The sequence below is a fragment of the Felis catus genome, chromosome C2 (assembly GCF_018350175.1).
Source record: "Felis catus isolate Fca126 chromosome C2, F.catus_Fca126_mat1.0, whole genome shotgun sequence".
In the NCBI taxonomy this organism is placed as follows: domain Eukaryota; kingdom Metazoa; phylum Chordata; class Mammalia; order Carnivora; family Felidae; genus Felis; species Felis catus.
In genome coordinates, this window is record NC_058376.1 from 26,214,510 (window position 1) to 26,241,091 (window position 26,582).

General features: G+C 37.9%; 1 protein-coding gene across 4 annotated transcripts in view; it reads right to left on the reverse strand.

The window, feature by feature from the left end:
- The window catches only part of CXADR (CXADR Ig-like cell adhesion molecule), a 56,028-nt gene that overhangs the window by 4,274 nt on the left and 25,172 nt on the right, over positions 1 to 26,582 (reverse strand). For 3 of the 4 annotated variants that reach the window (XM_011285859.3, XM_045036716.1, XM_019839491.2), the window contains 5 exons: positions 23,648 to 23,852; positions 17,139 to 17,294; positions 15,645 to 15,767; positions 14,975 to 15,113; positions 9,177 to 13,456 (listed from right to left, as the gene is read on the reverse strand). In XM_011285859.3, coding sequence (XP_011284161.1) covers positions 13,192 to 13,456; positions 14,975 to 15,113; positions 15,645 to 15,767; positions 17,139 to 17,294; positions 23,648 to 23,852 — 888 coding nt within the window. In that variant the 3' untranslated portion in view covers positions 9,177 to 13,191. Of the gene's footprint in view, positions 1 to 9,176; positions 13,457 to 14,974; positions 15,114 to 15,644; positions 15,768 to 17,138; positions 17,295 to 23,647; positions 23,853 to 26,582 lie in introns of those variants that run through there. The other variant, XM_019839492.2, reaches the window with a different exon arrangement.

A 26,582-nucleotide genomic window follows, 5' to 3' on the forward strand; every position in this document is an offset into this window, starting at 1 on the left:
TGAACTAGCCAGACACCCTGGATGCATTTTTTTTTTTAAGTCAAATTCTAACTCTAAGCCATAAAAACACATTCCAAATAGATTAAAGATAAAATGTTAATTATGAAACTAAAAGTACTGAGAGGAAATATGAAGGGAGATATTTACTAACTTCAGCTTGGGAAACTTTTCCCAATTTTAACAGGAATGTTAGTGGTTTGGAATTAAAAAGTAAACTGCATATCAAAAGACATCATAAATTTAAAAGAGAAACTCCAAAGAAAATTTGTGCATGTTTAAAAGAAAATGGATTAGTATTCTATCAAAAGCTTGTATATATAGTTATTTAGCAGAGCTAAATACATATAAAGAGATGTAAAAACTAAAAACGAAAGGTGTGCTAATGGAACACTAATGGCAAGGAAAATAGAAGAAGCTATGAAATACCATTTTTCACCTAACAAATTGGCAAATATTGAAAAGATTGTTGTTTGATTCTTTGTGGAAGACAATTTGACAATGTCATTTTTTTTTTAATGCGCATATTTTTTTATCCAGTAATTCAAATTCTATATACCTGGAAGATAACCTATGGAAATACTTTTGCAAATGTATAAAAATGTATAATTGATGCAGCATCATTTGCCATAATAAAAGACTATATAATTCATTCATACTATGTAAGAACATGAGGCCAATAAAAGAATGATCTGTGTCTACTGATGTGGGAAGATAATCACCATATTGTGTGACAGGTACTGCCAGTAAGTCCCTTCCTTCCATTCTAAGTTAAACCTATGTATGTTCTACTATTCTCATCTTACATTTGAGGACACTGTGTCTCAAGTATTCAAGTTGCCTAGGTGACCTAAATTAAGAGCTTCAAACCCTGACAGGATAAATCCAGGACACATGTTGGGAAGATAGGCTAAACTGTTAAGAATAATACGTGAGCATTTTTGTCGTTTAGAAAGCAATAGCATCGATGTTTTGGTGTTATTCTCTTGATGCAGACTGATTTAAATGAAAAGGAATAAATTACCTTATTAAAATTATTTGGCCACAAGAGGGCATCAGATATTCTTTTCCAACTTCAAAGCAGAAGGCTGTATTTGAAATCTCCCTTTTCCATGAAAAGCATTAGTGGTTATACTGTTTTTTTTAAGTGGCTGTTGTTTAAATCACTGCTTTTCCTATGGATCTATATGTAGAATTGTCATTAGTAATGGGGAATTCTAACTCAGAATGCCATATTCACTGTACACAAAATTTCTTTATTAGAATTATTGTTCTGTTAACAAAAGTAATGTTCATTTTGGAAAAAAAGGAACAGCACAGAAAGATCATTAATCACCTATAATCACCCCAGCAGACATGACCACAGTTAATATTTTAGTAGATGGGGATGTTTAAAAGAGGGAACTTTTACTTTACATACTCCTATACTGTTGTATTAAGAAATATGTTCGTTTTATGGTTACACAATGTGATATTTTGAAATACTTTATGTCGATTTTCTAAACAATTTTTTATTTTCTCTCTAAATATATGTTTTAATTTATTGTTTAAATTTTTATTTTAAATTCTAGTTAATTAACATATTCTAAAACGTTATTTTTAGTAGTTTCATATTATGGACAGGTTAATCATGTACCAGAACTGCTAACTGAATTCACACAGAAATGTATAGATGATAAATTTTTGAGTTAAATTAATAAGCCAGTGTGATTAACTATTTCACTAAATTCAATAGGAAAAAAACTGGGTTTGCATCTTATAAATCCACCAAACACTTCTTCTAAAGAAGTGAAATAGGGGCACCTGGGTGGCTCACTGGGTTAAGAATCTGACTTCAGCCCAGGTCACGATCTTGCAGTTTGTGAGTTTGAGCCCCACGTTTGGTTCTGTGCTGACAGCTCAGAGCCTTGAGCCTGCTCTGAATTCCGTCTCCCTCTCTCTTTCTGCCTCTTCCCTGCTCTTGCTCTCTCTCTCTCTCTTAAAAATAAACATTAAAAATTTTAAAAGAAGTGAAACAAAATTTACTGATTAAAAATGAAATTTTTGAAACTCTAAGATTAGTGGAACATGAAAAATGTGAAATTGTTTTGTCATCTGAGTTATTACTAAGTGAAATCTATTTCATGTTTCCCAGTGATAAGACAGACTATATTTAAAATCTGATATGGATAGCTAATAAGTTCCTTTGGAAAATAATTTTGAAGATACATTTGTGATGCTTGATACTGTGAAATCTGGGAAGGAAGACACAAAAAGTTAAAATACAGGACCTGACAGGCATTTGGCATGTAGGTTTACAGTAAAATCCCTCTCCCCAGACACAATTAGGAGTGCCAATAAAAAAAGTTTTAAGTGGAAAACCATTAAAAGTGATATATCTCTTAAAAAAATTTAAATGCTTAAAATGTACCAATATACTTTCTGTCACCAAATCATGTAGTTAAGAATTTTTCTTAGAATATGGGTCTACTGCTAAGAATTATGTTTTCTTTTTCCCATAATCTACATCCATATTGATCCTAATTAAAGCCTAGGTTTTTTATAGTCAAATGAAACCAACATATTTTGAAGCAGAATCATTTCCTTACGTATGTTGTCTTTGCCACATCTAGTATAGCTGCTATGTACAATTTACTTAAATTTTGTAATCAGCAACATAACAAGCATACATGGGCGTGGTACCAAACAACATGCACTCCAGTCATAACCCCCATGGGACCATCACTCCATCTGGGAGGAGTGCAGCTGCCAATGCTCAGCGTGCCCTGGGCATCAGTGACCACGTTTATGCACAGAAAGCACTGGTTAGGCCCGAGTCTGCTCTTTTCCACTGGCCTGCCTGGCTGGTGTTGGTGGGAGCAGTGAGAGATGAGACAGCCACACATTGCAAATTCCCATTTTCTTTCTTTCAAATGGTTCTCAAGGGGCCCAGACTGCCAAGAACTGGAGGTTCTTAGAAAAATACTAGATCGGGAGTCAGGTGACCTGGAGTTTGTTCCTAATTATGTGGCCTGGGGAGATCAAAACCTTTCTGGATCTTTATTTTTTTCCTGAAATGATATTGAACTAGATAATATAGCCCATGGGCATTTTAGGTTTTTTGTCTTTTTACAAAACTTAAACTGCCATGTCAATTTTCTTAACTACATCACAAATTTGTTGCTCATATTACAAAAAGGTTTAAATCAAACTTATAAACATGCTCATAAAAGCCCTGTTGGGTACTATACAATGTATCTTTACTCTGTCCTGGGTGTAGAACAAAGTATTTTTTAGTTGGCAGAGCAGAGATGATAATTCATGTGATTATTTAATTTTACTTTGTGCTGTTGTTCCTGTGAACACATAATAAGTCCCCTTCTTGTTAGTAGATCAAAATACTACTGGAGGCTGAATGTCAAAGGACTGTGATTTTCCAACAGGTTGCAAACCAGTCATTGGTATCTTCTATATCCCACTCTCCTTAGAATTGCAAGGTCATTCATTCTACTGTTCCCTACGAAGGTTCTCGCTGTTGACAGTTCTGGGACTATGTGAGAGGGAAAGAGTCCTACTTAGCAACATTAAAAGAGCACAGTGAGGGTAGCCAACATTCAATTTGGGAGAGTGTGTGATAACTGACCTAACACGTGACATACACATCTCTTCTTTTCAAGTGCAAGAGAACTCATTTTCTTCATTACTTTAGTTTGTGCTGATTCCATTAAAATGCTGTGAGCCAAAACACCAGCAACTAGAAACCAAAGATAAATTAAGAAAAAACACACTGTGATGGGAGTACATGAAGCAATGGCTTGATGTGAACACAGAGCTCCTGCAATTTGATCATCAACCAAGGTTACTGAATCTGTGTGTTGAACATCTGGGTAAAGATGTCCCATCTTTGAAAGGTCTGACATCTGCTTAAGTTTCCATGCAAACATGGAAAGACACGGGACCTTCAGCTTCCTCTGAGGGTACAATTTCAAGAAGGGAGAAGGCAGTTTGCACCAGGAGGATGGTTTGGGAAGGGTTTGGATTACACCATCAGGAAAGGGTTAAAACCATAATCAGAGTGAAAGAGAAAGGGTAGCCTAGCCAAAAAAAAAAAAAAGTTCATTTCACACCACAAAGGACTAATTTTTATTAATATTTAAGAGCTTCTCCAAATTAGCAAAATCAGTACAAAAGAAAACTGAGCAAAGAATATGAGCACTGTTCTCAAAAGTACAAAGGGCTTTTAAACACGGGAAAAGATATTCAAGTGAATAAACAGAAATACAATTTTAAAGAGAGAATTTTCTTCTCAGAAATTGGGAAAGATCAAAAAGTTGGGTAAGAGTATGGGTGAGGATTTGGGGGAAGCTAAGCACTCTAATCCACTGCAAGACAAAGTGCTGTAAGAAGGTATGTTAATAATAGCTATCAGAATATTCTTGACTCAGCACCTCTTCTAGACATTTACCTTAAGGATATAGTTATACATATGCAAAATAATGTATATACAAATATACTGCTTGTACTTTTACTCATTATATTAAAAAGATGGGACCAATTTAAATGGCCCTCAATTGGAGACTGGTTAAATAAAGTTATGGTATATCACTATGACACAATATATAGTTTTAAGACAAATATGGTTGTTTTAGGTGGGTAAATACATAAAAGATAAAAATGTATAGAATAATATGAAAAGATTTGCTAAACTGGAAACTGTATAAAACTTTATTTAACAAAAAAACCAAAACATGTATATGCAAGTGTAAGCATCGAATAAGTGTGGTAGTTGGAGGGCCCGTTGTGAAAGTCTAAAATCAGGCCAGAGTATAAACTTCAAGTTAGAGGTTGTCCTGGAAAGCTTTTGAGCAAAAGAAATGAACCTAAGTGCTTTAAGACAATTAACCTAGAAGCAGAGTTTTAATCAACTTTTGTCTAGATCATAGAGGTGATTGTAGAGCAATGGCCATCTATTTCCTTCCATAATCAGGTGGATTCTTTTCTTCTTTCTACAGTGGTCCATCACCTCTTCATATACTCCATATATTCCTGAGGTTAAAAACTATTTCTCCAGAAAAACAATTTCATCTTGTCAGCAAGATTCATAAGGAAAGACAAATCATAACCATTCCATCAACTACTTTTCCAGTTGACAAGCAGATATGAGGTTAACAGCATATATAGTCACTCCAGTTTTGAAATCAAGATCACACATACTCTCTTGGTTTAGGAATGAGGGAGACAGACAACCATAAAATAGCTGTTGGCATAGTTATTTAGGTGCTGATACATTTTTTTAACATTTTATTCATTTGTGAGAAACATAAGATAGAGTATGAGCAGGGTGGAGGCAGAGAGGTAGACACAGAATCAGAAGCAGGCTCCAGGTGCTGAGCTGTCAGCACAGAGCCCAACACGGGTCTCAAACCCATGAACCGTGAGATCATGAACCGAGCCAAAGTCCTATGCTTAACCAACTGAGCCACCCAGGTGCCCTGTGTGCTGATATTTTTATTACACTGCTAAAAAGTAAGCAAAGAAGCTCTCTGGGCATGTGTTCCACACCAACTTTCACTATTTTATTAGTTCTTCATCATAATTTCCAGTCATCATTACTGACATGGGTTGAACTGTGTGCCTCAAAACTCCTAGGTAGTAGTCCTAATCCCCAGTACCTCAGGATGTGACCCTATTTGGAAATAGGGTCCTTGAAGTTACAGTTTGTTAAAATTAGGTCATCAGTGTGGGTCTTAATTCAGCGTGACTGGTATCCTTATAAAAAAAAGGAAAGTTAGGACACAGAAACAGATACCCATAGAGGAACAGCCACCTACAAGTCAAGGAGAGCGGCCTGGGCAGATCCTCCCCTGACAGCAATCTGAAGGGACCGATTTTGCCAATACCTATATCTCATACTTCTAGCCTCCAGGATGGGAGACAATAAATTTGTCTAACCCACCCAGTTTGTGGCACTTTGTTATGGCAGCCCTAACAAACTAATACAATTATACATAGAAATTAATTATAAATGACTAGTCATTTCAGAAAACTAATCATTTAAAAAGACTTGAAAACAATTGACATTCTATGTTTGTTTGAAATTAAAATCTTCTAAGAAATGGTGTTCCAGCCATCTAAGTAGATTGCCCTGAATTCTGAAACCAAGATAAATTAGTATATCACAATTAGGCAATGATATTTAAGTACGTAAGTTTCTTGGCTTCTCTAAAGGTGTACTCAAATATTTCTGGAAGTTTGTGAAGCCCGAGAAAAAAACATACTACCATTAATGACTTGGCCTGGAAACCAGTCATCTGCAAGGAATTTCATTTATTACCAAAATAACCCTGGAGAGAAAACAGTCACTAACTTGACTCCGGACTATTCAGAATCTGAGGAAGGTTTTACAGGTTTACTTCTAAAATGCCTCTCCACTTCTCCGGGTTTTTATAATAATTAGGTTTGTTTTAGTGTTTGCTCCTATTCATTCAGGTCACCCCATTCTGTATTTGTCCAAGTTAACTTTTTAAGCAATGTCACACTTCTTCCTCTCACCACACATACTCACACTTTTTCTCCGGATACAGTCTTTTTGGAAGAGACCAGGGCAGTTGTCTTGCAGAACACAGGACCCATACCAAGTCAATGCAAACTTGCCCCTAGTGTTTACGTAGTTTCCTTTCTAAAAATTCACTCAGCATTTACTGAGTAATATGCAAGTCAGAGTTAGGCACTGAGTATGATGAGGTGAGCAAATCAGCTTCAAACTTGAAAAAGGGCATATTAAGCATGTTCAACAAACGGAATGGAAAAGACTTTGTGCCCTCAAAGACCTGTGCTGGCAGTGTTGAGAGCTCAGATGCACCCCCAATTTATAAGTAAGGAACAGGGGTACATATCAGGAAAAATGACTCAGTTGACACTAGCAGGACAGGTAAACGAGGGGTTGTTCTCTGGTTGAAGAAATCGCATACCCACAAAGGTCCAAAACCAAGGCCCCTCAGCTACTGAGCGTGTCTACTGCGTGAAGGTGCATCTGCAGCTATGGAGGTAACAAACCGTAGGGAAATGGAATGGACCTTGCAAGATCTTCTACATTAGGTTAAGATGACCTGGTTTTTAATTGGACCATATTTACATTTGAAGACAACCAATCTACTAAGATTTAGTTAGTGGATTAAGGGACAAGGTCTTAGGGGAAGATAGTCAAGATCATGACGGTTTCTGGTACTTTGTTAGGGACTGACATTGGTTTTTACCTCTAATTTCCTACATCTTCTCCCACCTTTCTCATTCCCCCATTAGAGTTAGAGTTTTCACAGCTCAGCGGTGAAATGAGAAGCAAACTAACCATGGATTTGTCCTGAAATTTATTTCTTGGTCCTTCGATTAACTCTAGAAATTTTTTTTCCTGCAATTACACTTCAGGGCAACAGCGCTTCCCCCTCCACCCCCTCCCCCACCATGGTTATCAAATCTAGAAAAATCATTTAAGTAACAACACATTCACATTTGATTTTGATTTCAGAAATGGCAAGAAAAACTGAGCTTCAGTTCCTAGGACTGGCTTTTTCATCTTTTGTTACCTTTACTGCATTTAGAAAATTACATTTGATTATGCCTTAGACTTAAAAGTAGACCGTTTTTACTTAAAAACAAGTTACTTTAGGGGCGTGGGTGGCTCAGTCAGTAAAGCGTCCAACTCTTAATCCTGGCTCAGGTCATAATCTCACAGTTCATGAGTCCAGAGTTGGGCTCCGTGCCGTGAGTGAAACCCTACTTGGAATTCTCTCTTCACCTGCTCTGCCTTTTCTCTGCTTGTGCACAACACGCACTCTCTCTCTCTCTCTCTCTCTCAAAATAAACAAACTTAAAAAAATTATATTCAATTTTATCTCAAATTTCAAGAATTTCATCAGTTTTGCCATTTGGTACTTAATTAGCCAGAAATGTGATCTGGCTAATTAAGATTAAAATATGAGGGGTGCCTGGGTGGCTCAGTCGGTTGAGCATCCAACTTTGGCTCAGGTCATGATCTCACAGTTCATGAGTTCAAGCCCTGTATCGGGCTCTGTGCTGACAGCTCAGAGAGGCACTGGAGTCTGCTTCAGATTCTGTGTCTCCCTCTCTCTCTCTCTGCCCCTCCCCCACTTGTTCTGGGTCTTTTTCTCTCAAAAATAAATAAAAACATTAAAAAAATTTTTAAAAGATTAAAGTATGGACTAAATTAAAGGCATTAAATTATACTCAGTAGTTTCACTTAGCATATTTTATTGAAATCTTGATTCTTTGAAAATCTGTGAATCCCTGTCAGCATCCCAGCTATGAGGGACAAATGCAAAGAATTTTCATTATTCTATCAGTTCTCTCTTTAGAACCACCCAACATCCCCTGTGACAGATTTGTATCCCCATTTTAAACAGCGGGAAACTGAGCTAAGTAAAGCATATAGTAATGAGCAGAAGTTTATGTCTGACTACAAGGCCTATTTTATAATCTTTTTATCTTTATCTTTTAATCTTTTAATCTAGGAGCAGACAATTTCACATTAATATAAACCAGTGGTTCTCAACTAAACCAATTTTGCCCCCCATCCCAGTGGATATGTGGCAAAGTTTGGAGACATTTTTGACTGTCACATCTCAGGAAAGAAGAAAGAATGCGACTGGCGTCTAGTGGGTAGAGGCCAGGGATGCTGCTCGACATACTACAGCACACACTGTTCCTCCCAACAAAGGATCATCCAGTCCAAATGCTACAAGTGGGAAGATCGAAAAACCCTGCACTAAACAAAACATTCCTAAGTGTCTTCTTACAGAGGTATTACTACCTCATTTTGTTTCCTGTAGTCACTGTTTAGAATCAATGAACCATAACTAGCTGTGTATGTACTTAATGCTACTCTTGGAGTACTCAAATTTGAGTTCATGCTCCAAACTGTGAACTGATCACAAACTCTGTGGAGGCTTCAACCCCAAATATTACATTATGCTATACGCTGTCATGTAAATGCACAGAGTGGGGAAAGAGAAGTATGTTTGACATGTTTTCATGAAGTGTGATAGTCTGATCTTTATTCTGTTCAATAAAGGATGCTCCTTAGGAGGGGAGGAGAAAAGGAAACCCTGAGGAATAGCATTATTGAGGTTTTATAAAGTAGACATTTCTCAAGAGGCACAATGAAGCCACACGAGGCAGAAAACTGCTTTCTTCATTTTATTTCAAAAGTACACAAGGTCACAAAACTAGAGCAAGTTTTTGTTTTTTTAAAAACAAATTTTGTTCTTACAAATTTCAAAATCTGCACCATTGGATACTTAAGCCAGAAACTTTAAATACAAAATCACTTTTGAAACTGACACTTATCAATTCTCTACTTGCATATGTGAAGTGTCAAAATATTTTATATCAGTAGTACAGGTGTATTTATCACAAAAGTTCACAGTTAGGAATGAGAGTAAGTGAATAAATTGTGGTTCTCTTAACACTTCCCATTGAATAAATTAGCAGAAAACAGAGTTCTCTGATTGGAGCTTTTGGTGTTCGTGACCAAAGCCAAATCCAACGGACATCATCACACTTTCAAAATTACAAAATAAGGTATTTTTTAAACTTGATTTTAAATAATTTTAAATAATAATTTTAGTAACTTTAATGAGATTAGATGAAGCAAAATATTTGCTGATATCTATAAGATAAACAGAACCACAATTCACAAATTTATTATTTTTCCCTGCTTCTGTAACACTGTAGAATTTGTGCTCAGTTATAGACCTTTTTTAGTGTCAAAACAGGCAAATGAATAAAAAATCCAACTGCAGAATGTGTTGCCTCTATTCCAAGTCTAAAGGCATTTGAAATATTAAAACTTGCCCAGAACATTTATACTACTAAACACATGGCTATTATAAAGATATATGTACATATATATATATAATGTCACAAGCCACTAAAAAGTTAAAATTGTGCCAACATTTTCTACAACTACTCCTTACATCAAAGCATTAACCACATAATTTTTTTTTTTTTCTGTTCACACTGGAATAAGGCATCTGACAGCCCTAAACACTGTGGAAATTGAAGAGATTAGAAAAAAAAAAACTTTAAACATTCATAGAACTTCAAATTTACATGCCACACGCACACAAAAAGACAAAACAGTTATTTTAAGAAGTCATACATTATAGAATTTGATATCCAACTTCATGCAGCAAGTTCTTTTTATATTTAATCACGTTTACTTGCCCCTTCACTTGCTCCAAACTTCCAGAACTCAATCTTAAAAATTATTTTTAACAAAAGTCAACTATTTCTTCATATCCATAATCTAACTGCATTTCTTCATTTAACCCCCCCAGACATACTCAGGCTCTGTTTCCATTGTAACAACTCCATGGTAGATAGCCCAAATTTAAAGGAAGTTATTCGCCTGGAATAACTGGTGTCTTCAGTAAGAAATTGTGGGGGTTCTCTAACGGGAATACTGCTAAGATTGCCAAAAAGAAAAAGAAAACCAGTAAACTACATATTTAAAGCACAGAGCTCATACTCTACACTTTCGTTTCTTTTCAAATGATTCAAATGAAACTGAAAAAGATGGTGTCCAGTCTTTCAAGGGTACAGTAGAATCAACCTGTTTGTCTTCACAGATGCAGTGCCCATCTTGACGGACACTGGCTTTCTGATGGAAACGCACGAATTACAGTTTTTGGCTGAACTGCTTGGTGATTACCAATAGTAAAGAACAAATACCCGATCTCTAGTTCAACTGAATTATCACTGAGAATTATCTGGGAAGTTATCAGTGCCATCCGACTTTTGGATTAGACTGAAATTTACAATGAGAGCAGCTGGAGAACTAAGTCTCAAACTGAATTCTGTCCTTGAAATTTAATCACACCCGGCAAGTCTTTTCATTTTCAGGTCACGCAACTGATGTTTTTACAAGCTCCATTCTCAGGTTGTAGGTGGTATGGACTTTACTTATAGCCAAATCCTACACTAGAAAGTCTTACATGTCCACCTATTATGGTAATTCCTACTTAGACTGACACTGTATGAAAACTGGTAACAGGAAGGACCAGATTTTTTTTTTTTTTATTAATTGAACTTTGTGATCTGTTATTTATTCTTATACTATAAGTTTTATCATATAAAACAGGCCAGACATCTGGCATTCAAAAATAGCTACTGTTATAAAACCATAAACACAAAGAGTGTTGGGGGTGTTGAAGTTTTAAAATCTTTATGAATAACACAGTTAAGCTGCACCCAAAAAGAATAGAGAAGAGGAGGCAAGATTCAAAGTATGAAAAGAGAAATGTGTCACAGTGATGTGTTTTTTAGGAACAGTACCTTCACCTCTAAGCACCTTTCAGGTGATAGCTAGCTCATAGGCACCAGAAATTCATAATAAAAATTAAATTACCCAAAGGCACAGATGAAAATGTTAACACAAGTATAAAAGCAATATTATGTAGGGTTAAAAACCTACCTAAAAAAAATGCTTCCAAATATATAAAACTATACACTAATCCATTACACAGACATTCAGCTTAAGTTCACCATTAATTATAAAGTATACACCGTATTCTGCCTAATCTCAAATTCATACCAACATTAATTTATAATGTAGCATTTACCACCACAGCACCCAAAGAGATCTACAGAAACCAACTCCCTACCAAAATCTAGGGAAAAGGTTTTAGAGCTAGTGAAATATTTATTGCAAACCTTATTTACTATAAAAGAAAACTGTTGGCTCATTTGACTATATCCACACTCCCTCACAATCTTAAGGGAAATACAAGAAATTCACTTTCTTCTACTACCACAGTATTTAACACATTTGGCAGTTTAGAGTATACCTTTTACTCCTTTTCCTTTCATTTCTTGCTTTTTATTAAGAATAAATCACTTTCACAAAACTAAGGCTCATTCTTTTCAAAGCTCACCTTCATTTTCTGCAACTACACAGACATGTTGGCCATACAAGAGCAGCTATGCACCCTCCCAAGTCTGAAATACAGAATTGATGGAGGACACTTACTAGCTTAAAATTATTTCATCTTCTGAGTCTAGAAAGAAAATATCCTCCGGGGACTAAATTCAAGTGGGTAAATTTAGGATTACATGTTTCTAGAACACATAAGATGCAATACCAACCACAAAGCTCACCCCCCACGCCCCCGCCAAAAACAACCACACTGAACCAACCAGGTAAAAAATGCTTTTAAATTTGGAACCCATAATTAGGGAATTTCAAACTGTTAATACATGAGCCATAATTTTTGTTAGAAAAATATCTTGTCCAGGGCTAGTATTTAGTTGGAACTGCAAAATATTCCATCCTGTTTCTGGCTGGTCATTGTTCTGAAGACCATCATAGGCCTCAAGGCCCTCAGATTACTCCTCAACAAAACCCATACTCACTATTGCACCCCTAACTAGTGTCATTGCTGTATGTAGCTGACAGCAAATTTTCTAAACAAATCAGAGAGATGCTCCATTATTTTAGCATATAAAAGAGCTTACTGCGTCCCTGTTGCCTATAGCAGTCTATCAACTAAATAGTTAAGAAATCATTTCATAGACAAGGTTTATGAATGATTCTGAAGTAAAAGTAGCAATTTCTAGAATACTGTACTGTTTTCTATGTTATTAGAAGGATTTCAAACTCATATTTAAATGACTTTTCTAAGAAGCTATAAAAAGAACAAACATAAATGTATCATAAATATTTTTGCCATGAATGTTTCTTTATCAACTTGGAGGGAACTAGCTGATCACAAATTGAGAAAAGCAATCTAAAAATAATGGTAGAAAAAAGTAAGTACCACTTTCAGATGATTCAAGTATCAACTCAGAGTGCATGTAAGTTCACCAATTTCTTCACCTATGATTTCATATTCAAAGTGCTATATTTTAAGTATTAATATTTAGAAATCTTATCAAATCAATCTCCTAAAGGAAATTTTTTTTCAGATGGTGAATGTCTTTAGTGACTTCAATGCCTTTACTATTTCAATAACCAAACATAACTTTTATTATTTTTTTTTTCCCCAAACAAAACTTTTTAAAGTATAACTCTCAGTTTCCAGTTTCTCAGTTTCTTTTTGATCTATTTTGAGGCTGGTAGCAGAATTTAAAATGGAACTGGCTTCCCTATCTGAAGAGAAGGAAAGAGAGATGGAAAGCCTGGATGAAAGCACAGAGGCTCTATACTATAGACCCATCCTTGCTCTGTGCTGGAATCATCACAGGCACCGCTCCCATCCTACTTAGATTAGGGGCCGCTACCTTGGCAGGTGGGAGAGTCGGACTCTGAGGAGTGCGTTCAAAGTCTTCACTTGGTACTTGGTTATACTGAGTCTTGGAATATCCTTCCATGTTGGAAGGAGACATGGATCCCAGGGACGAGTGATTGCTGCCGATGTAGCTCCTGGCAGTGGATGTGCGGCTCTTTGGAGGAGGCACGTCTTCCCTAGAAAGCAAAGATCCCAACACAAGGTCAAAGAACAAATTTCTAAAAACCTACAGTTATATAAGCTGTGAAAAATGGACAGGAGAAAAGATCCTCTAAGTACCAGGTATATAAAACTGTGTGTGACACAAATAAAGCAAGCACAGTAAGGTACAATGTCATGAACTGTGTATTTGTCCAAAATCTATCATTTACAGAGTGTATATCTCCACACAAAAATGTAATTTTTACAAAAATGTATGTTTCTATAATGTTGTCTTATAAGGAACAAACCTCAAATATCTTCATACTCTACTATCACTGATTAAGATAGTCTAGTTAGAGTCAGGCAACACATTGTAGTTGATAAAGCACTAACACTCACAGATGTATTTCCACCGAAAAAAAAAGGAAAGAAGGAAAGAAAGAAAAAAAAAAAACCTTTTTGTTATGAAAGTTACTTATCTAAGACCTTAGCTGAAAATTTAGCAGATTTAAATTTGCAAAAGCTGAGCATTTAGGCATAAGAATTTTCACACCAAACACTGACAAAGAATATATATGAGTACCTCTGGTGCAGTTTAAAAATACAAGTGCCCAAGGGCACCCGGGTGGCTCAGTTGGTTAAGCATCAGACTCTTGATTTCAGCTCAGGTCATGATCTCATGGTTGTGGGATCAAGCTGGGTGTGGATGCAAAGACAGAAAGAAAGACAGAAAGGAAGGAAGTCAGGGAGGGAGGGGGGAAAGGAAGAAAAAGAAAAAAAGAAAAAGAAGAATTCAAGTGCCCAGACCCCATGCTAGACCTATCAAAATGTCAATTTATTTCTTGGATGTTATTTAGGTCATGTTATCATTTTTTAAAAAAGTTCTATAACACAATATGCACTTCTAGTTAAGATCTACTGGCTTAGAATGTTAAAAAATAAAATAATATCACATTATCAACAGTACTATAAACTACCTATGTCACTTGATACTATCAGGTCTTTCTTTTCAAACCTTACTATATGTTTTTTGTTTTTGTTTTTGTTTTTTTAATTTATTTTTGAGAGACAGAGAGAGATAGAGGGCAAGCAGAGAGAGGGAGACACAGAATCTGACGCACGTTCCAGGCTCTGAGCTGTCAGTACAGAGCCCAACGTGGGACTCAAACTCACGGACCGCAAGATCATGACCTGAGCCGAAGTCGGATGCTTAACCGACTGAGCCACCCAGGCGCCCCTCATTTTTTTTTTTTTCTTTTTTAAATTTCATGCCTGCACTTAGTGGGAGAAGGTAGGCAGTCTAGAGATAAGTATTTTGCAGAGGCCCTTACGATAGGATTCAATATTGGGGCAGAAGGCAGGGCACAATGGAGGTTGGTGGATTCTGCACCCTCGAAATTGAAAGTAAAGGCCTTCAAATGCATTGAGGGGAAGAGCGACAGCTTTTACCCAGTTCTTAAAGTGGTAAATGCTTCAGATGGTTAAGAGAACTCATGCTTTGGAAACCAAATCAATTTAGTTTATATCACTGAAGTCTTATGTCACTTAATTACCTGATATCATGATGAACTTCCTTTTCATATTTTTCTTCTCTGCGCTTTTTACGACAGCAAAAGACGATAAAGCCAATGAGCACGAGAGCAAGCAAAATCCCTACAACAGCTCCTGCAATTGTCCCAGCTCTGTTTGAAGCTGGAACAAGATGTTAATAAGAAAATAATTAATAGTAACAAAAACCTATATCTAGTCATGTTGAAGGTAAGGATACACACTGACAGAGTTCATAGCATATATTAACTTTAAGAGACAAATTAATTAGTTTTTGGTCCAGTGGGAAAATCCACTGAAAGAACTTTTTTCTGAAATGTATAATCTATTTCAAGCATAAAAATTATAAAACTAAAAGATTTTAATATTCACAGCTATCTTGGCAGGCATATAAGAATATTCTAAATAGCTTGTGTTTATAATGGCGAAACATGGTCCGAGAGTCGATTTGACAACTCTTAGCTTCTTAATGTCATTACAGTAATGAAGATCTTATTAATATTGTATTTTTTTTCCTTTCCATGACTTAGAATAGCTAATCACTGAGCCACAGGGTGCTTTGCTAAAAGTTGGCATCCCTTGCCGTTAATACACACTTGCTGACTGAACCAAAGGAAGCTGTATAAAGCCCATGGAAACAAACATCATCACAACAGACAGAAAGAAGGTACTTACGAGGAACGACATCCAGGCGCAGCAGGCACTGATCAGAGCCTACTCTGTTTGTGACCGTACAGCTGTATGTCCCAGAGTACTCAGTGGTGGCATTTTTTACAGATATAACAGGTGAAGTCATTTCTAGGAGGAAAAAAAGGGTGTCTGTGTGTGTGTGTGTGTGGCAAAACCCACTTTTACAATACTGTATTGCTAAATTTTTAGTAAAGGCAAGCCCTTATGAAGCTTGACAACCCAGGTAAAAGTGAGACAAGCTGAGGGGCGCCTGGGTGGCTCAGTTGGTTAAGCGTCCGACTTCGGCTCAGGTCATGATCTCACAGTCCGTGAGTTCGAGCCCCACGTCGGGCTCTGTGCTGACAGCTCAGAGCTTGGAACCTGTTTCAGATTCTGTGTCTCCCTCTCTCTCTGACCCTCCCCGGTTCATGCTCTCTCTCTGTCTCAAAAATAAATAAACATTAAAAAAAAATTTTTTTTTAAATAAAAATTAAAAAAAAGTGAGACAAGCTAAACCTGGAAACAGAATAAATTGCCAGGGAGACATCTGCTGGTCTCCAGAATGCAAACACAGTTGACTTTTGGACAAGGGGGTGGGGGTTAAGCATTCTGATCCACTGCACAGTTGAAGAACAGGGTATAACTTTTGACTCCTCCAAAATGTAACTATAATTAGCCTACTCTTGACTCTGGAAGCCTTACAGTAACAAACAGTCGATTAACACATGTTTTCTAGGTTATGTGTATTATATACCATATTGTTACAATAAATAAGCTAAAAAGAATATGTTACTAAGAAAATCATAAGGAAAATACATTTACAGTATTCTACTGTAAAAAATCCACATACAAATGGACCCGCACAGTTCAAACCTGTGTTGTTCAAGGACCAACTGTAATTGTCCCTCCAGTTCATTTGTATCACCAGTGACAGTAACCACAACTGCCTTAGCCAGGTAAGGTCTCAGCTGAGGCAGAGCCACAACAATTAAAAAAATATTGGGGCATCTGCTGGACTCAGCTGGCAGAGCATGCAACTCTTGATCTCAGGGTGCTGAGTTCAAGTTGGTTAAGCATCCAACTCTTGATTTTGGTTCAGGTCATGATCTCACAGTTCATGGGATCGAGCCCCATGCAGGGCTCTGCACTGACAGTGTGGATCCTGCTTGGGATTCTCTCCCTCTCTCCCACTGTCTCCCTCTCTGCCCTTTCCCTGGCTCGTTTTCTCTCTCTCTCTCTCAAAATAAATAAACATTAATATGTGTGTGTGTGTATGAAACAAAATATTATAATATCCTAAGCAGTGAAATCACTATAAAAATATTTTCATTAACATTATATGACACTAAGTTGTCATTATAAAACACTGAATAATTCTCATGGAATCCAGAAAAGGGAAGGTATTTGGGAATTTGAAAATATGTATACATACACACACACCCCTAACCAGACTTAAGTACAAATCAAAGGCACACAGTACAACTGCAAAATCACCAGTACCTGCTAACAATGAGGCGGGCAGTTTCTGTGAGTTGGACAATTTTTGCCATTGGTATTGTAATGGAAGTGAACCTTCTTTTGGTTCACATTTTAGTTTAAAGTCACTTCCAATTTCTTCTGATCCATCAACATAACATCTTGTACCTGAAGGCTTAACTGAGAAAAGAAATGTAACTTCATGTAAGAGAACAGAATTTATGTTTACAAGGATTAAACACACAGCGTGTCGCGTAACCACAGACTCATAATCATGTGGTCCTGAGTCCAGAGTTGATGGGACTGAAAGACTGTAATAGGTTATCAACACCAGTTTACTCAGCTTTATCCAAAACAAAGTAGGCAAGAATGAGCTCAGGCATCCCGGGTGGTAGCTCTGTGCACCCCCCTTTCCAAAGGGCACATCTGAAAAAAGAAAGGACGGTGCGAACAGTACCCACTTCAGACTCAAGGAAGCTTCTGCCTCCCTCCACTCCTTACCTTCTGAACTGTGTGACAGGTAGTTAGCCCTCTGGCAGAATCCACCACGTCATATCTCTCTCAGTGCTGCTACCTCACCAATCGACAGATTTATAATAAACAATGCTGATAATAGGGATACATATGTTTACCAAAGCCAGGACCAATTAACACTGCATTTACATTAACCCCAAACTATCCAGAGTGCAGTGTTATAAAAAGGTAAACCTGAGGTTATATTCCAAGTCTCTCTAGGTAACTGTTTAAGCAGCTGCTAAACCCATTACTTTCAACTCACTCCAAACACTGGATTAACACCTTGGATTTCATACTCTTCTGCTGAACTTCTATTATGGCACAATGTACATAAAATAAAATCAACACAATTGAATCTTGTGGGATGATCAGGTTTAATGAATGTATAAGCACCACCATTAAGAACGGGTCCAATCCTTTTCCAAGCAAGTTCCCTCATGTTGAGATCTCATGCCACACACCAAGCAGCCACTGATCAGATTTCTATCATACTATAGATTCATTCCACTTCTTACAGAGTCATATAAATGGAATAATACACATTTATCTTTTGTCTTGTTCCTTTTATTCACCGTAAGGCTTTTGAGACCGACCCATGCAGTTGCGTATATCAGTAGTTCATTCTTTTTCAATGCTGAGCTTTATCTTTTGATGGACTATAACATAAATTTGCTTATCCATTCACCTTCTAATGAACACTGTTTCCAGTTTTAGGGCCAGTGCTAAAACTCAATCAGCTAAACGGAACAGGAGAGGTGTGTAGTCTGCCACCATCAGGGTGAGTGACCCATAAGGAAGGCACTATAAGGAGCCATAGCATGTCACTGGGCAAGAGAGGAGGGATTATGAAAGATTCTGAGGACTGTCTGAGAGAAGCGTGTACCTGTTCTAAATCAGATGATGTTTCTGAGGGAGGATTAGGAGAAGCAGGGATTAAACTGGAGATGAGGGCCATTTAGCAATGGAGTGCCCCAGGAAAAGAGGAGTAGTGCAAAGTGGGGGCATCACGGGGGAGGCCACAGTGGTCTCCAGTTTACTCCTGCCCCACAACCTTGGAAACTGTGTTCCCTATGAATTCTGCAGCTGGCTTTTATCGGCATCCGTCTTCCCAGCCTGATAAGTAGCACGACTGTGTTTTTCTTTTTTAGCCTGAGCTCATTTTTATTCTTTCAGTCCTGAATGGGCATTTATTCTTTCACTACTATCAAAATGTAAATGGATTTTACAGTTTTGTGCTATTACAAATGCTGCCTGAATAGTACATAAATATCGATACATGTTTTCTTTTTTCTTGGTAATTTCTGGGTCATGCATGGTAAATGCATGTTTAACTCAATAAAAAATGGGCAAATGGTTTTCCAAAGTTGGCCAACAGAATTGTTGGGGGGCATCTTTAAGGTTATCAATCACGATCTCACTTCACATATTTCTTGATAATCCTTAAATTTGATTTTATTTCTCCACGCCATCTCTTACTGACTGTACTTTTTAATAAGGGTCAACACATGCATTTATTTAAATGCACTGATGATTTTCCTAAGAAAATTTGTTTCTTTTTCAGATTGGTCAGTCGCTCTGGGGACTACATCAATTAGACTTTCAATTCAGTCTAATGCAAATCATTTCATCCTGTGAATCTCCACTGAAATGAGCTTTCTTCTCCATTTCTTCAAACTACCAAATAAACCTTTATTACATAAACTAGCAGTAAGTGAGATATTAAAGCAATCCTTTCTACATCAAATATCTATTGGTACCAAGTATTCTAACCCTAATCTTCATCTTTTCTCCTGAAAATATCTCTTTCCCATAAACCAACATATCCAATAACGGGCAGTTACTTAAAGTGGCTGCCACAGAGCTTGAGATCCATACTCTATGTCAGAATAAGACTTCACCAACACTGGCTTCTGGGCGTCACTCTGGAGTGGTCCGCCTGCTTTCCATTGGGAAGAGAAAGTGCCGAGTCTTTTACATGCTAACCCCAACCATCATACCACAGGGAAAAAAACTCTTAATCCATGGCACTTGGCTATCCTGAAAGAAAGATAAAGAAACCACAAAGGAATACAGAAAAGTCTTGTCTTCTAATGTTTCTTTGGCCTGGAGTTCCAGGACACCTGGCCAATGTCCCCAGAACATTTGCCTCCATGATTATTAGCATAGCCAACAGTCCTTCTCAAGTAAAGGTGCATGTCTATCACCTTGCACTTGGGCAGTGTCTCAAGGTCTACTAGTGCTGTACTCCATATGTCCTGCATCATCACCCCTCCATGCTAGTGGCCTACATCAGTCTATAGGAAGAACACTTGAAATTCCTATATGGGACAGGGTATAATTTATCATCACATCATTCATCCAGGAAAGCTATTTTTGCTTGGTTCAAAATACCAGGCTTCCTGGGCTTAGATCTAGTTTGCAGTAACATGGCTAAACACAAGAAGGTCGGAACTATTGGTAAATATGAGAAATAAGCCAGCACGCTAAGCACACTGTGGCAAAATCAAGATGAAAGGAAGAGCTGTGAGGACCAGGTACTGTGGCTCCCACATGCAAATGGTAGCCAGTGATTACTGGACCTACAACACCACTTCTGCCATCACAGTAAAGTTTGCCATCACAAGACTAAAGGACTTCAAAGACTAGGAGACCAGGGGTGCCTGGGTGGCTCAGTCAGTTGAGTGTCAGAGTCTTGATTTTGGTTTAGGTCATAATCTCATGGTTCATGAGTTCAAGCCCCATGTCAGGGTCTGCACTGACAGCATGAAGCCTGCTTGGGATTCTCTTTCCCTCCCTCTCTGCACCTCCCCTGCTCACTTGCTCTCTCAAAAATAAACACTATAGAAAAGAAAGATAAAAAGACCAGTAGATCAGTTTCACCATTTGAAACACTGCTAGCCTATAATAAATGGATTAATTTATGTAACAACAACAAAACACCGAGTCCAGGTGAAGTCACACATAGAAATCAATGGGCAAAAATCTGAGGAGAAACAAGATATTTGCATAGTCTCAAAAATGGTCCCATGATACATACACATACATACATACATATATGTATGTATGTATACACATACATACACACATACATGTATGTATGTATGTTTGTATATTTTTTAATTACAGATTTTTTAAATTTAATCCATTTTCTATTGGAGAAACTTTTCTATAAAACTAAAATCATTTCAAAGCAAAAAATGGAAAACAAATGCCACACTCCTTACCAATGGATTGCAAATCCCTCAGGCCCCTCAAGGCCAGTGAGCTACTCCACATGCTGGTGCACTATACACATACAGGGAATGACTGTTACTCTACTCTTCAAGACAACCCAGTCTGTTTATACCAAAGGGTCTCAATAATATGCCCTATCAGAGGTCCTATCAGAAGGTGGTAGTGATATCTGACCACCATACTAACCCTCCATCAATTCTCTTTGTTACTGAGCTACATCCACAGGAATTTTGGCATATCTGAAAGAGCTGGGCAGGCTCTGACAATGGGGCAAGCTATAGTAACACATCACCCCTCACACCCAGGCAACTAACAGTCATCCCTGTCCATGTCCACACAGCACATAGGGCTCAAGAGATAAACTCTCGTTATTCTGTGAACACCATGATGGCATCACCTCCAGATTCCCACAAGAAAATCAAGGTATTATATAGTCAAGCCTTCAAGTGAACTGAGCTCCACTGGACTAACACTCAATCTGGTCCCTAGAGGCCTCTTTGTTTTATCTTTCTTCCAGACTATACAAACAGATTTTTCAGGAAAAGCTAACAGATAAGCTTCCATCCAACTCTTTTTTTTTTTTTTTTAAGTTTATTTATTTAATCTCTACACCCAACATGGGGCTCAAACTCATCAGCCCAAGGATCAAGAGCCACATGCTCTTCTGACTCAGTCAGCCAGGCATCACCCCCCACCTTTCAAAATTCTGATAGTTTCTCCCAGCAGCAGCCATGACTCATCTGAAAAGATGGAAGAGAAAGTTACAAGAAATTCTCCTCCAGCTCTGACACAGCCTCTCAAATCACAGTCATCCCCATTGCCCTTCAGCAATCACTTCCCTTTCTCCTCTTCTCTTCCACTTAACCCATCTCTCCCTCTCCGGTTTGGATTCACAGCTTGCCTGGCCAAGGTGATCCCCTCCAGAGCTAACAAAGACAGTTACTGTGTCAATGCTTCTCACTTACCCATCTTGAGGTGTGAGATGCTGGCTTGTGAGGTTCCTGCATGGCAGTCATGGCTGCTGTCACCAATGTGCTTAGCCACATCATGTGCCAACCATTACTACTGACCCAGGTTCCTTCTAGGACATGAGCTGCCTTTTGCTGTAATGATTCCTTAGTCAGGAACTGCAAATTCAATCCAGAACTTGGTCCGATGGGAACATACACACACTCACACACACTGTGCTTATTCACACTGCTTCTGGAAATGTGTGCCAACAAATTCTTCCCAGTGTACCTGCCCACCTCAGGGTCCACAACAAATAATTCCAATAACAAGTACAGTCTGACTGGCACATCACGGACCAGTTAAAATTCCATATATGTCTTAACACAATGCTTTCTGGAGAGCATTGTTAAAAGAAGATACACAATCAGAGTTATAATCCTAAATATACCTGCATCTGGGATAAAAGTTCAGACAAATTATTAAACTTTTACCCGCTTTCACATTTATGAAAAAGAAAGTTAACTCCATGTTTATTAAATGTAGACACAGAAAGCTAGAATTTCCAACATTACCATAGGAAACATTTTGAACTAGTGCCATTTAGGATGAAGTGCCTTTTACCAGGGCCTTGGTGTGCTACTCAAGTGGAAGACTGCCATACCAACCAAAACACCCCTGAATTTGCCACTGGAGTGCACAAAAACCCACATTCTTGTTCCTAGTCTCTACTTGCTCTGATACTCATTCTTTAGAAAAGAGGGATGTTCTAAATGAGTCTGGAATCCAATACATCAATTTTCCATCCTCCCCACATTGATCAGTTCTCTAAAACAAAAGGAATGAGGATGTGGGAGATAACTGGTTTGATCAGTTATTTCTAGGGGTGTGCTAGGCAGTTCTAGCAATCCAAAATTCCGACACAAAGTGGGTCTCCAAATGTAACCCAAACCAGGAGACCTTAGGTCACAAAGAAAGGGAATTTCCTGTCATAAAACAGAGCTAGACAGTTGTGGTTTTCTATGTAGTAGCAGTTATACTTTTGTGTAAAGTCTACTGCGGTACTTTAGAAGTGTATTTACGAACAATAACCTTTCAGTTTCTCGATTGGAAGGAATTAGGGGTATTTGTGCACAACCACAGAATCTGGAGAAGAATAAACATTGCAGTCTCTGAAAGTTTACTTATCTCCTTAACTGTCATGGAGACAACAAGACATCCTAGTGATCACCTATCTAATCCCTTTACTTTAAGGATGAAAATCAGTGATCCTCAGGGAGGTTAAGTGATTATCTGATGTGTAAGGACCTTATCCCAACCTTCTACTGTATTTCACTTCTCTGTTCTAAATACTCCAACCATTCATCGTAGAAATCTCACTTATTGAGTTATGTAGTTTGAAAAAAGCTTAAAGTGTCCATAACAAACACTTCTGAACTGAATGGAAAAGGATAGAGATTTAAGGATAATTAAATCCTTTTGTTTCAAAAAGGTAGGCTGAGGCCCAGGAAATGAAGAGATTCCATTTCAGTCTCAAGGCAAACCTGAGAATACAGCAAAACAAAACAAAACAAAAAAACAACAAAAAAAAAATCCCTCATCTCCTAATGCCTGGCTTAGGGTTCTTTTCTCATATCACAAAACTCCTTCATTTACCTTTAAACTCTTTTATGAATTTCACAAAGAAGCTAGTCACTCTTATTTTTTTTAATCCAAAAAAGTATGTTAGCTTTATGTTCTATGTTATCTGAGGACATTCGAATTCCTTCAAATGCTCCTACAGAACCATGTTGTACTACCCTCTTAACAAGTACCATTTAAAACAAATAACTTACCAAGAACTGTCAGCTGAATCTTCTTATTTCCAACACCAGGAGCTTTTTTCACTTTGCACTGGTATGTGCCAATATCTGACAACTGTAAATTTGTTACATTTATTGATGCATCGCCAGATTTGAGATCATTACTTGTAAAATGCACTCGTCCTTTCAGATCTTGATAGTAGTCATCATAAATTTTGTCTCCAGAATATAAAATAATCTGAAAGAAAATAAGACAGGAGGAAAAATAAACAAGCAAACCAACCCTCTGTCTCATTACAGGAGTTCTGGATATGCCACGGTACTTTCTGTAGATCAAAAAAAAATAAAAATAAAACCACAGTATTATCAGGAAACCTACAATTACTCAAATCACAGATTTAAAAAACAGATCACGGGGTGCCTGGCTGGCTCAGTCAGTGGAGCATGTGACTTTTGACCTCCGGGTTGGAAGTTCGAGCCCCATGGTGGGTGTAGAGATCACTTAGAACAGTTAAACGTCCAACTTTGACTCAGGTCATGATCTCACCGTCTGAGTTCAAGCCCCACGTTGGGCTCTGTGCTGACAGCTCAGAGCCTGGAACCTGCTTCGAATTCAGTGTCTCCCTCTCTCTCCCTATCTCTCCAGCTCACACTCTGTCTCTCAAAAATAAATTTACGTTAAAAAATTTTTAAAAACCTTAAAAAAGAAAACAGAAAGCAACTGATCCTTGAATATGGTCACACACTTTGGCATCAAACTCAAATAATAATCAGAGAACATGACTATAGTCCATATCCAGCAGGTAACTTTTATCTGAGATGTTAACTATGGGCAGTATAATCAGAAATAGTGTCATCTGTAGGAATTTCTTGATGGCAGGGATTTGGATTCTTTTCTGTATTATCACCTCCCCTGTGCAACAGCCATGCTAAGCCCACTACCTTACCCACTAGATGTTTTAACTTATATATTAAATGTCTGCATCTAGGAAGCACTCAGTATCAGTTTGTTAAGTAAGTAAAAGCAACAACTGAAAGGTCCACAGCTGCTTTCTCTATAAACACAAACCATCACTGTCCTTGCTGCATCTACTTTTCACACTGACTTGTCAATAGCAACACTGTAAACTCATGAGGCTGTCCTATCTTCCTCTGCATTTAACTGACTCCCTTATTCAATCTACTCCACTCAATCCCTCGTATTTTGTTACAAACGCACCTTAATAGGCCTTTAAGGAGCATCTGACAAGGTGTCCTCACCGTTAGTTATTTTGTAAACTCTCTTAGTATTTTCCCATGAAAACAATATTACAAGGGGTGGTTATGAAATGAAAAACTAACATTTGCCAGGCAATTTTGATTCCTCTTCACAACTCTGCCAGGGTGGTGCCACTGTCCACATTTAACCTTGAAGCTGAGGAAAGCAGTGGCTCTTAGAGATCAATTTTTGCAAAGTCACACGGCTAAGATGCAAATCAGATCCATTTGACTTGGTACTGACTTTATTAACTTTTTTGTGTCATTTTAAGCTTACAAAATCCTTATGCATATAGTATTTCAGTGGATTCTTATCACAATCCTGAGAGGTATGTGTATTTGTTCCTATTTCACACATGAGGACAGAGCCTTATGAAATGTGGGAGGCAGTACAGGATAGTGCAAAGGAGAATAAAGCGCAAGAGAGGAGTGAAAGAGACCTTGAGTTCAAACCCCAACAGCTCTGTTGCTAGCTGTGTGCCCCTGGGCATGTTCCTTCAAATTTCTGGACATCCATTTCCTCTTCTTCACATGTATAATGATTCTCATTTAGGGTGTTGTTTTAAGGCTTAAATAAGTATATGTAATTGAAGTATATACAACACTGCCCAGCACACAGTAAGTGCACAGGACATGGTAACTGTTTGCAGACTAAAATCATACAAGAAACAAGGATGATAACTTCTCCAGTCCAGTCCCCCACCATAGTGACTACTAATTTAACTGAAGTAAATAATGGCTCAGCTAACATATAATGTAACTGAAATTCTCTATCAGCATCCTCTTTTGCATCAATCTTTTCCTGTCCCTTTTACCTATCTTTTGGTTTGATTTTACTGTGTTTTAGGTTAGAGGCCAGGTTTCTAAACCCAGAAATGGACACTTAAACCCAGTCTCTAGTCTCATACTTGTCTCAAAAGTCTGTAGGTGACAAAGCTGTGCCTCCCACTCAGCACAGAAGACTTTGGGTCCTCCTTTCACAAAATACTGTGCTTCCTGGTCCCTAGATGTACCTTGTCACACAGCTTAACACCTGAGTCCTAAGCCAGAAGCACTGAAGACCCATGCTTTCCATTCATTCATGTGAACTGGGGGAGCAGTCATGGGCTCTAAGGGGAGATGGCCTCTGCACTGGCTAGGGTGTGAGGAGTACACAGAACCTCAGGTAGAAAGAAGCCTGTGTTCGGGGTGCTGGCACTGACATGGAAGGAGAGACAAAGACAGCAGAGCAAGACAGGGAGGTGCAGGATTTCTGGGCTGAGCAGACAAAATGAGTTAGGCTCTGTTTTGCTTAGGGAGATAGAAGGAAGTTGCGGTAGCAGAATCAGGGCAGAAATATGTGCTTGGAGGGGGTGGCCCTAGTCATTCACAACCTGGGAAAGACGTTCATTTTTTTCCTTCAGAAATACATCATGGGAAACCTGCGTGAAATTGCCAAAAACAGTAAGTATTTCACTGCACTGATACAGTCGTTAAATGGCTTAATAACCCCTTCTTTTAGATGGACCATAAATAAAAATAAATTTTCTCTTCCAAATGTATGTTACTATATTCCTCTAAATATTTACATTTATTTTTCTCTCCCTGGTCTAATAAAATGTTATTTTTAAGAATTAAATGTGTCAGTGGGAGCCTGGCTGGCTTGCCCAGTAGAGTGTACAACTCTTGATCTTGGGGTTGTGAGTTTAAATCCCATGCTGGGGGTAGAGAT